We start from the raw sequence: 15,698 nt of genomic DNA, 5'->3' as shown, positions 1-15,698 counted from the left end.
TTGCTAGTCCCTACTCAAATCTCCTTCACCACATGTCCTCATTTCTCTAACTACTAAGGTCCACATTCTCAAATATATCTTAACACAGTAATTAAAGCAATTAATTTAAAAATAAAAAGTTTTTCCTAATCTCCAAAGCAAGTAGATGCATACAGGGAGTCAGCTGGAAAGAGCCATGATTTTACAGTAAACAGCTTTTTAAACAAATAGACAAAAAGAATACAAAAAAGTAGTTTTAGATAGAAGATTTTCTAAGTGAAAGACTACTCCTGTAACATATTATTAGGAAAATATCTTCACTTAGGTATGAATATTTTGGGCAATTCTGATGGCATTTATTTCAGTAACTTTTACAGGGTACAGCTATAGTTAAATACTGTAGCAATATTATAGTATGATACGCTTCCTTCGCATTTTCAAAAAGACATTAATTATGCAAAGTCCTAACTGTAACTTTGTAATAAAGCTTAGACAGCTTTTTACTCTGAAGATCACAGGATAGGTTACAACCAGCAGCTTTGGAATGTGACTTTTTCATGATGGACTGATGATGTAGATTTAGACGCCAGAAGGTCTAAACGGCTCCAGAATGAAATACATATATATAGAGATAGATAGATATTTCAGAATCCAGTTTCTGTAACAATCCAGTACTTTGAAGTCAAAGCTACTAGGAAGTAAATAAACTTTCCTCCCATCAATTCTTTTTAATACAATTACATCCCTCATACACCGATAACAAGTTACTTTACAAATACCAAGTAATTAACATTTCTACTTCCTCGGGCACACTTTCTCTCTTTTTCAGAACTCTTTCTGCAAAACAGGTTACAGTAACGCCAGTGATTCTTGCACCTATGCCCCTTCCAGAGTCTCTTTACCCTCCCACTGTAACTGGCTTTAATAACAGCTAATGTAAGCAACTTCACCTAAACAGAGGGAAAAATTAGACATATACACAGCTACCCCAGTCTTCCTTGTTTTGAGCGGATCTCTGCCTGCAAAGAGCTTAACTTCAAAGAGATTTCTTTTTTTTTTTTTTTTAAAGACTAGAAATCCATGAAAAATGTTGGAAGGCCAAGGCCCATATTTATACAGACACTGCAGTAGTGTTGACAGCTTTAAATAAAATAAATGGAACCAAATTTAATTTAGCATCATCATCTTGTTATTATGGCTTACAAATGCACAGGTGAAGAACTTCCTAACAGTCAAGAAATTACTTAAGTTCCTTATAATATAGAAAGAAATCAATAGAACCAAGACACACATACATGCATTAAGTCATTGCAGTAATTGTCCTCATGTAATAATGCAGACAGTCAACAGTCAATTTGACACATAGTGAATGGCAGAATCTTATTAAACTTCAAGTGAGAAGGCAAAAGTTTAAGTCTTACATTTTACGCCATTCATTCCAGTTTATGCACAAATCCGTATTGTTAGAGTGTAAGTATGTGCAATCTGGCTGTACAGAAGCAATGAAAAAAATTCCCTATCTTTCCCCTATCAATTTCCCTATCTTTTTTACTGATCTTTCTTCGTGCCTCAAGATGACAATGAATTTTTCAAGTGCTAGTTTGACAGTAAACATTTAAAGCATGAAATATTTTTCAAACTTTGACAGTGGAGGACTATTTTTGTCAAAATCCAAACAGTCATTCCCAAATAATTAGAGAGAACTGTCATGCATTTCTACACACAAAACACACACCAGCTTTTAATATATCCTTCCACATATTTGCAGATTAGTAGCTACAATATTTTAAGATTTTATTTTCTTCCATCAGGCAATTTTTCAACTAACTTAACATTCTATTTTTTTCTAGGTTTGATACATAAGCAAAATTTACTTTTTTAATCACATTTACTTTTTAATGGACTATCACATCTACTCCACAAGCTCTTTGTGCAGCACCTTGTGCAACAAGAGCTTCTAGGTTCTGCCAAAATACCAAGGAAACGATATTCCAGAACAAAGGAAACTGCTTTTTCAACTTCACTGAAAACCCAGCATAAACATTTATTCTATTGCCATTGCTGATTTTTGTGATCAAGCACGAACAGACCACAACTCACCTCCTAATACGAAAGAAGAATAGAGAAGAGGAGAGGGAAGAGGAGAGAGAGAAAAAGAAGGAAAGAAAGAAAAAGGAAGGAAAAAAGAAAGAAAAAGGAAGGAAAAAAGAAAGAAAAAAAAGAAAGGATTCGTTTCTGCATAGGCACATCAGCGATATTATTTAAAGCAAGCAGGAAATCATCAGGAACACTGTGTATACTATGCAGTATTGCAAACACTGTGTTCAATTAGATCTTGCTAACTGTGGTCTACACAGAAGCTAGCAGTTCACGTAATGACACTACTCCTGATTTTTAGCAGTTGAAGTCACATTATGAAAAGCAAAAAAAATTTCCTATTACCAGTTCTTGTAAAGCAAGTACAATAGTTGCTAGCAACTAAATTAAATCACTAGCAGGAGAAGCAGTCTTTGGATTCTGACACAGATCAGCTCACCCTCCCTCAGTCATCAGTACTCTATTAAGCTATTCATAGAATAAAAACTATCAGATTAAACTACGTTTAGCTTGCCGTGTCACATGAATATGCTCATGCTAATCACCACACAAAGCCATCTTGTGAGTAACTAGTCTTTATTTCTACATTGAAGCAGTTCATGATTAAATGCATCTTCAACATTGATAATTTATGTTGTTATCCAAAATTATTTTTTCTCATTATCATCACTTCTGTCATATCCTAGAGTGTTAACAGTACATTACACTGCCTCTGCAAATAATACAACTGAATAATTATGCCAGTGCAAACAATGGAGCTAGTGGTCTGTATGGGAAAACATAATATAGATCCATATGCATATTGCAGAGTAACAATGCAATTTCTACACATCCCATCTATATTTGAATTCTAACTTTCAGCCAGCTCTGATTTCCAGTGCTTTCATATTCCTAGCTGTTTTACAGCATGAATCATTTACTTGGAATTCATCCATTCAGTGCATTTCTAGCAATTCTGTCTTTCAATAAAAGCTGATTCAATTAGAATAGACTTACAAGACCCATATGGTTTTATCAGTCACTGTATAAATGTGCAGAAAACTACCCCTTGAGGCAGTGTCCCTATTTAATCATTCCCTTAAAGGGAATGCCCTATTTTCCAGATGACATTTAACAGATGAGGCCAGCAAGTCTCCTGAAGACAACTGGTACACTGCACAATAGCCTGCCCTAAGAAGAAATATCCATATCAGGACCTTTAGAAAGCCCAAATTCATCTTCACGGATAGTTTTTAAAGCAGCCATCAAATACTACTTTTCCAACAACCAGTTTTAAGGTTTCAACCTCTCGCACACTGTTGTTAGAAATTCTTCCCCATATGCCACAAACTGTGGTTCACCGAATCTTGGCATAAGTGACAGCTATATTGAAAATATCCTGTTTGAGAAACAGAGGGGTATCAACCAATTTGTGTTTCCTAGATGTCAATGTGCTACCCATGAGCAGGGGCCAGGAAGCTCGATTTCCTTAACAACATTCCCTGGGGAGGCAGTATGTGGGAGTCTGCAGAGAAGGCAGCAGTTACAGTCTTTTAGACCCCTAGATCCTTGGGATTCATGGGGAAGTGACCTCTCCCAACTTCCAATCCCACAAAGGATTGGATCCTCCAGGCTGCTCCTCTGTCCCCTTCCTGCAGAAACTGTGATGCTTCTTGCACCTATGCAAAAAAACACACGCAAAACATGAGGTTCATACTGATGCAGCAGCACAGTTATTGTTGCACAAAACAAGGTGAGTACTTGGCACAGCCAGTTTTGTGACCAAACAGGAAGGAGCTTGCTTCTGCATTGCGAGTGTGATCTTCCCAGAAGGTTGCAGCATTCTAGAAATTTCCTCCATTCAGAGCCAGCCCCACAAAGATGTCCACCTTAAGTAGGGGAAAAGACTACACACTTGCCCTGAAAAAAATCAAGTCTCCATAATGCTCTTCAGGAAAGATGTATATTAATAGAAAAAGACGCCACATAATCATCAGTCCTCATCTTTTCTTTTTCCCTTCTTATTCAATTACAGAACTTCTAGTTCATGACCTTAATCACAGAATTCAATGATATCTGTAAGAAACAACTTTCCTTTCCCTGAATGTGTCAAACCAACATTTTTCAGCTTTTAGAGTTAGGAACTCTATTTTTAAAATAAATTTTAACCCCCCACTCATTCACACATTTTTTTCTACTAAGCACTGTCATTTGAACTGTGCAGTTCAGATAAAGTATTATGGAAAGCATTATGGAAAAGTTTAAAGATAAGTCCCAAACTTCCAGTAAGTTAGAATGGGAAAATTTTCAGTTTTCATTTCCTCTCCCCCCTCAACTCCTAAGAAAACAAGAAAAAACTTGTAGCAGACCTCAAGGTTATATCTTGTAGTCTTCAATCTGACTTCTGATGGAAAGTTTGCCAGCCGAAAGCCTACCAACAACATTCTGCAGCTGAACTCTCCAAGTTCAAGCCTGCTCTACATCAACGTACCACATACCAGTGGAATGCACTTCAGAGAGAACAGACAATCCTCAGGATCTCTCTGTCCTACTTAAACCAGGATAAACTACTGCATGAAAGCATAGCAAATGAACGCTTAATATTTTGTTCCACTAGCCTACTTTGAAAGTATTTTGTAGCTGACTGTATCAGGCAACAAGACAAGACATCATTTGATACTATGAGAAAACTTTCTGCAAAGCATACTGTCCTAACCTGACTTTCAAGATGAAAAGTACAGACACTTGTATCAAGTTTTAAACAGGAAGAGGCATAGCGGGCTGTCACAACAGTGAAGGAAAAAACGTTATAAAAAGTCATGGGCCAGAAAATGCAACTTCTCATGACTCTACAGGCGATAGAAGAGCTTTCTTCTTACCAGCTAGACTTCTCTTTTAACATACTCAATCTTACTGCAGGTGTTTATTCAAATCCCAGTAGCTTTTAGACTAGGACAGCCAATTCTTTTCCCTACAAAAGACACAGTGAGCAAGAATACCACTGGTGGCACTAAAAACAAAGATGCCATTTCCACTTAAAAAAAAAAAAAAAAAAAAAAAAGGCTACACACATTGAAACACGTACTACTTATGCCCCAAAGGAAAAGTACTTAATCATGGAAATAGAAAGAAAGAAGTATATCCATTATCAAACATGGAAAGAAAGCAAATACCAGATGGCATAAAGGCTTCTTTGCTTCAGTCTCCACACAGAAGTTTAATTCCATATAACCAAATTAAACAAGGGGATATGAGTACAAGCTAGAATAAGAAACAGACCAGGCTACTGAATGTTATATATGGCAGTCAACAGCATCTAATGACATTCACCCTTGGAAACATATTGTTTAGAGAACTACAGGAAGATGGAAGAAGTCATCAAGTACTGCAGAAAAGAAAAAGAAAAAAAAAAAAGAAAAGAGAAGAGAAATCACAAGATGGGTAAATAAAAACGCAGGAAGTAGTAGATGACTCAGCCTAACTCAAATTTCAGAAAGATACTAGAACAAAATTATTTAACAATTGGGAGCATTACAGGATAATGCCAATAGGCTTGACACAGTCTAGTTTCTCTCTTTAATGGACTAATTGTCCTAGTGACTAGGAGAAAAGCAATACACATCCCAAGTCTTGGGACACAATCAAAAATAGATTCTCCCACTCAAGCTAGACTATGATTGGGACAAAGTTGTGCAGACTGAAGTTCAAAATTAGGGTCTGTTTGTTTGTTTTTAATAGTTCTCAACCACCAGCTGTAGATGTAGGATAGCATTTACAGTGAGGTTCTACAGGTATAATATTTAATATTCTTAATCATGCTTTGGACAAAGGAATAAGGAATAGAACAAGCAAACAGCACCAAGCTGAAAGGTGGTGAGAACTATCTGCCAAGTCCATGCTGAGTTAAGATGACCCAAAAATCAAAACGATGAAATTCAAGACAGACAGCATAAAGCACCACAGCCGCCACAACTGCATAAAAAAAGACCTACTTAAGTAACAATGGGACACAAAAGGACACCAGACTGTACTGGATCAAGTAGATCGCAAAGCACAGAGAAGCCTACATCACAACACTACTGCACAAAAGGAAAATCCTCATTCAGGGAAGTACCAACATCAGACATCATAATTTAGCAGGATTTTGGAAAGGCACAGTCCCACTAAACCTTACACTAGAAATGACTCAGCTGAAGGTACGTCCTCATTCTAGGCTACTACTGTAAGAAACAGGTGGTTCAACTGAAGAGTGAAGAATAAAGAATCATTATATAAACTGAAGAAAACTGTCACATATAAGAAACAGCTGCTGAAATTTTGTTTCTGTAAGAAAGACTTAGAGAAAACGGTTGAACATGGAAATCATAACCCAATAACCAAAGAACTACAAATGTAGTGGGTAATCCACTGGGGATAGGGGGAGTATAAATCAACTCACCTTACTGAACAGAAAGGTTAGATATCTGGAAAAACATCAAGGGTAAAAAGCACTATAAATAACCTGTCTAAAGGGGTGACAGTATCCTTCACTGGAGAGTTGTTAGAACAAAGATTATGTTAGAAGTTGCCCAGATTTACTGATCCTCTTTCAATATGGGAGAGGGTCTAACTCGCTGAAGACCTTTTCCATTCTGAGTTCCTAGGGCAACATGGATAAGCCAAAAGAGACATGTTAGCCTTCTTAGAACCATCCTTATAATGAACCCAGATGTATTCAAAGCTTTTACTACTTTGGTAACTGTGGAAAACAAATGCTAATCTATTTTGCTTGGCTTTGGTACAATTCAGCTGAACAAGCCATTAACAAAGTTGACCTTCTAGAGAGCATACTCCTAAATCCACGATCAGATGTGAGATCTTGGAAACAGAGGGCTACAAAGTTTTTCTTCCTTTTCAACGGCTCTGACATCATTAGTTATCATAGGAAGGGACGAGAGAAAGTTTATAGAAAGTGATAGGTTTCTTTCTGTTCCATGTTTGTTTCTTTAATTACATAAGGCATATACACATAGAAGGCCAAGTCACAATGACAGCTACCTAAATTTCTGGCCAAAGATGACTGCTGATATAACTACTATTTTCAATATGATGCAAAAAGAAACAACTAAACTAGGTTTAAATCAACTATCAAAGTTGGATCAAACAGGCCCTACCAGGTCTTAGCCCGGTATCAAATGAAACAGTTTTTGTTTTGTTCTGAGCAGATTGCATTAAAAAAGGTAAGGGGAAAAAAAAAAAAAGCCCAAGCTATAACAGACATCAGTGAAGAGTTACAGGAAAAAAAAAAAAAAACCAACCAAACATCAAACCAAAAATATCAATCTCATGCTTAAAAAAAAAAAAGCACATTTTTTCAGGAGCTGCTTAGCGTAATGGATTAAAATATCTGTCAGGTTCAAAACTACAAAGATTTAGCAACAGAATTAACCTTAAAACAAAACAAAAAGAAAACAAGAAATCCCCAAAACCAACTACTTATATAGTCTTTCTAAAAATATAAGCTTTATCTTCTTTTGATTGGCTGCCCATTGCATTCGCTATTGCCCATACAAGCTACGCCTATCAACAGCATCCAACAGAGCCATCCCAATCAATAAAAATGACTTCATTGTTTTATATGGAAAACCAAAACCTCATTGAAGTTGATGTGTGCAAAATCCTTAAGTTTCACAACATTTTTGAGGGAAAATAATTCCTAAATAAATTCATAAATAATTCCAAAGGTTACTTTTAAAAATTCTTTTTAAAAATAAGACTGGAAGTCCAGAATGACTAGATTACCTGATGGCTATGTACAGAGCAAAAGAGAGCTATTTATTCATGCTCCTCTTCATAATTTAATATTTAAGCTAAAACATAATATTTGTAATACAGAGCTTGGTAGAGTACGGATTATATATGACTTTTTCACTCACTTCATTCCTGTAAATATTTCCTTCCCCAAACTACCACAAGTAACGAACAGCTCTTCAGTCTGTTAAGCTTGTGTCATGTATTTGTAAAATCAGCATGACAGGCGGTTCTTCCTCTTTTTCTCCCTCACAACCTTCTCCCTGACATGCACGCATGCGCATGTGTGCACACAGAGCCTGCACACTGGAAGGCAGAAGAGAGAGTCCTTAACAAGCTGTTGTAAACCAGACATGTTAAACCAGACATACAAGAGAAGTACCAACTCTCTGTCCTGAGCAGTACTGCATTTCAACAGAAATACAAATACCAGATTTGGTTAAATGTAACTGATTTGTGCTTATAAACATCCAGATGGTACATGACTAAACAAATTGCACATATTTTCTGAAGAAAAATGACCTTGATATCCAAGTTAAAAAATGAAACATTTTATTTATGCTTTTCAAAGCATAAAACAAACTCATGACAGCTTCAAGTAGAGACCTGTATCTCATATTTAGGAGATTGTCAGACATGCTTATAAAATACATGCATATATTGAATGGCCACACTCTCAGGCACAATCAAGGAACACAGACCAAATATCAAGCAAACATACAAAGATGGCATCCCAGTTCCTTATACCTCAGACTCTTCTGTCTGGTATGATTTAAAGTTGGCTTTTCATACCTTAGGCTGGGAGAAAAGGAACGATTCAGTAATGGAGATCAATAGAGCACAGGACACAGAAGCCATGCCCCTGTTCAGCTGGTTATATATGTCTCTACTGCAGCAGTACAAGATGTTAAGAGGCATACATCCCAAATCTACAGAAATTCATCCTGACTTGAGATAACTTTCTCATTCTGGCTACAAAATTCGGGGGATATTTTATGTAAATTATACTGCATATGGCAGCTTGCCTAACATGTATATCAGTGAGGAATACCTAAAAAAAAAACACAACCTACCCCCCCCCCCCCCAAACTTCACACTTGTACTTATCTCCTTATTCTCTCTCTTTCTTTCCCCCTGCCAAAAGAAAAATACTTTGTGCTTGAATAGTGTGCGCTAAGGCTCATAGATTCATAGGTAAGATTAAGTTTTTACTGAATTCAAAGCAAGCAATAAAAGTGGTTCTAAAAAATAAAATGAAATACAACCATAAGAAGCATAAAGTAGTTAAATCTTTGTACAACAATCCTTCTCCTATTATTAGCTAAGAGGATACTATTAGTGAAAATACCTTTGGAATGCTGCCCTTTTTCCTAATTTAAAAATCACAGAATGCTATCGGCTCTGGAAAGGGGAAACTGATCACATACCCCTGCCTCCCTTTTTTCCTTTATTTACACAGCAGAGTATCACACCAAGCATTTTGAAGTTCAAAAAGCCAGATTTGCAATTCCTCCTGTAGCTCTCAGTACACTCCCCTGGATGCTCATCCTTCATACTGAATGGGGAAGCTGTTTGTCATAGCATGGAAAAAAGAACGGGACCCTGCAACTACAGACCAGACCACAATACTCATGCATAAAAACCACATTAAGAAAAGCAAAGTGACAGGTAATTTTAAATCTGGATGCTGTCACTAACTGAATAACAAGAGCGTTAATATGATCTGAGGAAGATGGAGCAGAGAGATGATGGAGCAGTAACACAGGCTCCTAGAAGACAGAAGAAAGTAGCAAACGTACATCCCGTTAGAGAGAATGCTAGTCCTCTTGTGTATTTCTTCCCAGCAACACTGGAACTCTGACTCTTCAGCTTTACAACGTGTCTACATTACAATGACTAACCATATTAGCTAGCAAGAAAAAAAAAAACAACAAAACAAACACCTATTGAAGGACAGACAAACTGGGAGCAAATACTTGCTGCAGCAAGGTCTGTCCAAGGATCCAGCCCAGTTCTTGAAGGTCAACCAGTATTGGTGTACACCTGATTCAGATAGTGCCATGTGGGCAAAAGGAAAGAAAAAAAAGAAATGGTAGTGTGCCCATGGAGGCAAATTCCTTTTGGCAAAGCAGTGAGACTCAGACCAAGCTCAGCAACCCCACTATAACCGCCCCAGGAGCTAAATAATTCCCTTCCAGGTTTTCAGCATAATATCATTGCCACTGTTGCTTTTACAGTGATGCCGGTCCGGGCTTTTTCAGTGTTCTAGCCATTACTTTACTTTTCTGTACAACACCAGCGACAGAGGGGGAATGATGGTTTTCAAGTGTTTACGTCTCAGCAAAACTTAAACAATTTAATGGGGCAAGGAAATCAAACCACTTATTTAGCCTAAGGACTCTTCCTCTTGCCAAACTTCAATGGCTTTTGCAAACAATAGAGCTTCTCAAAGAGATCACACAAATTCTTTATAATGGAAACTATTAGGCAACCTAAATATAGAATTCGTTACCAGTTCCCTCTATAACGCAGTACGTTAGGGTTCTATTCAGCATTCCTTACTCATGCTTCTAATGAACTTCAGCAGGAGATTTGTCCAAGTAAGGAATGATTATTACAGCCCTAGGTTCCTTACATTTATACAACATCTTTCATCTAGAAAGATTTCAAAATGTTTTAAAGGTCACATATAGAAAATTACTATATTCAGTACAGTCTCCTATCAAGAGGAACATAGTAATTTCTCAGTACCCAAGCAACAATACAGAATAATTTAGGTTAGAAAGTAAATAAGAAAGCCATGTCTACAGGGAGAATTTAGATCCTCAGTGAGGTTACCAAATTAAAGTCTGGCAACGGTTCTGCAGTAAAAGGTACAGGGATTTCCAACTGGCAGATAAGATCTTAGTTTTACATCTGACTCATGGCACATCTAACTGGCACCACGCTGGGGCACTCCTTTCGTACTAACCCAAAGAAACAACTGCCACCTTGGGAATCAGTGACACCACTTCCTGCAGCATCCAGGATTTCTCTTGGACATTTCCCATCCAAGCACAGCCCAGTTTAACCATTCAGGGTGATACTGCCATGGACAAAGTTAATTTAACTCCATGATCCAATCTGCTTTGAAAATTCACTCCAGAAGTATATTAAAATATAATCAAGAAGACATAAGAATTATTTCCACTAATTGTAACATCCACCAGTTGTTAAAGATCACAATCCATGTCTAGCCTCTGGCATAAAAGATAATTCTTTCAGGGAGAGAAGAAATTATTCAACAGTGAAAACACCCACAAACCTTACCCCACACCTGAAAATATTTCTGTAAAGTTAATTGTACATGATTAGTATAAAGAATACAACTGTTTTAGTCAACTTTGCACCTAATTTCCAGTGGTCTTCAAAACCACTGAACTTGACTATGATTGCCTGTTTTTCCATCTGCAAATCTGGTCACATTTAGTGAATTTTAACATGCCAGAGCAGACATCAAACCATCCACCACAAAGAAACAGATTTCTCTGAACTAAAAAAACAGTGTTTTACAGTGTCTTATAGACAAAGCTCTCATCAGTAAAAAAAAAGACAGTAGAAATTTTGAAGAACCACTGCACACTAAGAACCATGCTGAGGCATCAACTTAACCTAACACTAAGCTTCAAAATGGAAGACATTTAAAAAAAAAAAGCATTCACAGTGTCATCAAAACACCATAGTATTGTTATTCTGACCAACATTGATGAAAAATATTTTGTTGCAATTTTTGTATAGGCAGTACTAGCAAATGTTTTAACAAGGCCCCAATTTGGTCTCTTGGACTCCAGCTCCCTAAAAAAAAAAAAAAGAAAAAAAAAATCCACCCAAATGGCCTTTTGTGTCTCTCTGGCATCCTAATGATTCTCTCCATAGACACAAAGGTCTACTTACTAGCTCAACTCTAATTTCAGAATTGGGGCCTAACACTGGCTGGCCTAAAACCTCAACCTGTATTTATCTCATGCCATGTGTAAATCCTGGACTTTGCAAACATGTGAAAATGCAACCCATTTAAACCTTATGGGAAAAAGAAACCCATAAACCTATTCAGCTACACATTGTTTCAGAGTCTAAGTAGAGAAACAAAAATCAATGTATCAACTAAAGCTCTGCATACCAGATCGCTGTGGGAAGGGGAAACAAAAAAAAAAAACCCAAAAAAGACATTTGGTTGCTAAAGTATTAAAAAACTATGAAATATTCAAGTGGGGAAAAAAAAGGCAATGATAATATTGGTTTCTCAGGACTGTTTATTTTTTTTCCACACTCTGTTTGTTTGGTTTTTTTTTGTTGTGGGTTTTGGGTTGTTTTTTTTAAGTTTTAGTGCTTATATGAAACTGAATTTCCAATGCAACAAAACATAATTTTAAACCGACTTTGCCTGTCAAACTGACTGGAGGTTAAAGAGGCTTTATTAATGCTGTTTTAAAGATTTTGCATTATTCCAGCAGTATTATTTTGCTGAACATTACCAATCTGTACACATCTATCTGTGATATAAACACAATACCATTGTTATAACTGGAAAGCACACGATATGTGACAGATGCAATTCCTCTCGGTGCATTTACCTCACTGATTTCCTTGGTTAAAAAAAAAAAAAAAAAATTAAAGAAATCAACTAGCATTCAAAACTGAAGTTATGAGGAGTCCTTTCAACATTCATTCCGGTTTTCAGAAGTCTAGGAAATCAACTCCAGAAATAAAGGTGAATCTTTTTTGTCAAGTAATTGGAGCCAACCTCACACTCACAATTTCAAACATGTAACATTTGTTGCAAGTCATATTCAGCACTGCTTTGAACGACATCTAGAATGTAATTGCTGCTTTTGATGGCATTGCAACTTTTATTGCCACTTAAACTTCTCTTGCTGACGGAATTAAACCATAGGTATGATAACCATAACAAAGGATTCTTTAGCAATATTCTCTTCTGTTAGCATGCAACGGCTACAAGTGCACTCCTGTTGGTTTTATAAAAAACTTCCATTCCCTAAGCATGCAGGTTTAGGCCACGATACTGGAAAACACTAGCAGACACAGGAACCAGGTAATCCACTGCACGCTTTGACGGGTTCACAGAGACAAGGTCCTCCTGGGAAGTCAGGGATACACAGGGCGGCACTTCCATACGGCGCAGTTCAGCTAATCAACAATTCCTCCCTAAACAGCGAAGGGTTATTATCCACCCCTACAGCCCTGGAAACCTGCATGGCAATGCTCTGTGGTGAAAAGCGAATTAAAAAAATAATAATTAAAAAAAAAAAGGGGGGGGGGGAGGAGTATTTAGGAGGCAAAGTTAAACTCGTAGAAAAAAAAGTGTTTTAAAAAAATAAAATTAAATTAAAGGGTGAGTGTCTTAGCAGGCACGCCCCAGGGGATGGCTCTTCGTCGTGCGAGGGGCACGGCCTCTCCGGGGTTAGGCTGTGCAGGCAATTATGCCCTTCCTGGTATTTATTATTTCTGTTTCCACACACGCCGCTCCTCGGCTTGGGTCACGTTCACCGGGGAGCCCCGGCCTGGGGGGGGGATCTCCCCGGCCCGGGGCTCCCCGGTGAACGTGACCCGGTTCCTGTCACAGCCGCCCTCCCTCACACCCCGGGGCGGCGGGAGGCCGCCCAACGGCGCCCCCGCCGCCGCCTCCCGCCCCCGCTTCCCCCTCAGCCGCCGCCGGCGACCCACCGTGTGGAGGTGCCCTTCCTCACGTCGCACATCATGCACTTGAAGGCCTCGGCGCTGTTGCGGAAGGTGCAGACGCTGCAGTCCCAGTAGCCCTCGTCCGAGGAGGGTTTCGGCTGCCGCTTCGGCCTGCGGAGACACACGCGCGCCAGGGGCAACACCGGGCGCGACGCCCTCACGCCGCCGCCTCCCCCCCGGGGGCGCCCCGCCGGCCGCCATCGCCGCCGGCTCCGCGCACCCGGCCGCCGCGGAGAGGGCCCGGGGAAAGGAGGCGCCGCCGCCGCCGCTGCCCCTACCTGGTCGGGCTCTTCTTGTCTCCCATGCCGGCTCCAGACGCGTCCCCGGCCCGGCCCCGGCGCGGCCCTTTGTGTGTTTGTCAATAAGGAGGAGCGCGGGGGGTCTCCGGGCTCTAACGGGGACCCGGGGAGGAGGAGGAGCCGCCGCCGCAACCTCCAGCTGTCGGGGAAACTCCTGCCGCTGCCCCCTCCTCCCTCACGTGTCCCCCCGCCGCCAACCAGCGGCCGCCCGCAGGCCGCGGCGCCCGGCGGGCCGCGCACGGCGGCAGGTTCGCAACCGCCGGCGGCTCGGGCGCTGCGAGCCGGGCGGCGGCGGAGCCGGGGCGCCGCGGGGGCTGCTGGGGGCGGCGGGAGGGGCGGGGCGGGGCGGGGCGGCGGGAGCCGCGGCGGGCCCGCCGCTGAGGGGGGGCGGCGCGGCGGCGGCGGCGGGAGGGGGGCGGCGCCGAGGGGCGGCCCCGGCGGCGGTCGGCGTGCGGGCGCCCCGCGGCCATTGTCCCGCCGGGGAGCGGGGCCGGGGCGGCCCGGCCCGGCGGGCATGGCGGCCTCCCGCCCGCCGCCGCGGCGCCGGGGTAGGCCGGGCGGGCCAAGGGGCCGGGGGTGGGAGTTGCGCGGGGCCCGGCGGGGAGGAGCTGCCCCGCGGCTCCCCGCCCGGGCGGAGCCGGCGGCCGGGGCCCTCTCGGAGGCCGCGGCCGAAGCAGGCCGCGGGGAGCCGGCGGCCCCGCTGCCCAGCCCTCGGCCGGAGCGGCCCGGGCGGTGGGGGCCGGGGAGCCGCGGAGCCGGCGGAGGGGCTGTCCCCGGCGGGGAGGCGTGAGGCGGCGCCGGGCAGGACGGGCTGACCGGGGGTACGGGTGCTTCAAACTGGCCTGCAGGGCTCTGCCCTGGACAACTGCTTTTCTGTTATCGCCCGGTATTGCTTGCAGTAGCGTCTCGATTGCCTTGTTCTCCTTCCCAAAGAAATTGCTCCGGGCCGTGCTTTACAGTAAGAAACAGGGAAAGAACCAGGAAGAAAAAAAAGCTGAAAAAAATAAACACGAGGTTCTGCTTGGAAACCTTGGTCTAAACCAGCCCGTTAGCCTGAGGCAGCTGGCCGACGTGATGGGTACCGGTACAAACCCAGGAGAGAGTGGCGTGACCTGGTACCCCTGCGCAGCGCAGCGCTTTTGCGCTTAAAAGCTTGCAAGTACAACGTGGTTCGTGTGCAGCGTAGCGACGTTAAACAAAACACCGGTGACTATAACCTCTATTATCTTAGTTGCACAGGAGCCCCAGTCACGGCTAGGATGCCATTTTGCAAGATGCTGTACAAACAGAACAAAGAGCACATGTCCTAAGTACGTAACAAAAGACGGCAGTTAGACGCAGGTAGATGGCAGAGTGCAAGCAGACAATGAGGTGATATTGGTCAGCATTGTAGTGGTCAAAGCTATTTTTGCTGCATTGTCTTTGTCAAGAAACGATGGGATTTTGAGAACAAAATATGCCCAAGGGGAGCTTTACCCAAGTGTGGGAAAAAGCATAACTGAAGATGTAGATGTGTTTGAAAACTGAGCAGGTAGACAATGGAGAAACTTTCTGATTCTGAAGGCAAAGTTGTCAAAAAGAATTTAAGCTAGAAATACTGGGGTATACCGAAGAAAAGGAAAATGTAGGTGAAGTGTTTGATGTTGTCTTAGGGAAGCAATGAAAGACCCATTAGTTAGGACATTACATTTATGTAGAAGTACTAATACTTTTAAAAGATTCACGGTTTTCTGCCACTCTCTAGCAATCCTGTATAGCAGCAATTTGAAGCCTGTGTACTATTTCCTGCATGTGGTTGGCCATTTATCCTAATTT

At 41.4% G+C, this 15,698-nt stretch overlaps 1 protein-coding gene across 2 annotated transcripts in view; it reads right to left on the bottom strand.

The window, feature by feature from the left end:
• Nucleotides 1–14,160, bottom strand: part of YAF2 (YY1 associated factor 2) — a 36,493-nt gene extending 22,333 nt beyond the window's left edge. The window contains exons 1-2 of one of the 2 annotated variants that reach the window (XM_082310515.1): nt 13,863–14,160; nt 13,570–13,695 (exon numbers count right to left, since the gene is read on the bottom strand). In XM_082310515.1, the coding sequence (XP_082166641.1) occupies nt 13,570–13,695; nt 13,863–13,888 (152 nt within the window). In that variant the 5' untranslated portion in view covers nt 13,889–14,160. Of the gene's footprint in view, nt 1–13,569; nt 13,696–13,862 lie in introns of those variants that run through there. The other variant, XM_082310516.1, reaches the window with a different exon arrangement.
• Between the last annotated feature and the right edge of the window lie 1,538 nt (nt 14,161–15,698).

Source organism: Platalea leucorodia (genome assembly GCF_965183815.1).
Source record: "Platalea leucorodia genome assembly, chromosome: 4".
Taxonomy (NCBI): Eukaryota; Metazoa; Chordata; class Aves; order Pelecaniformes; family Threskiornithidae; genus Platalea; species Platalea leucorodia.
The sequence above is the reverse complement of the archived record's forward strand: the minus strand, read 5'-3'. Positions and strand labels throughout refer to the sequence as shown.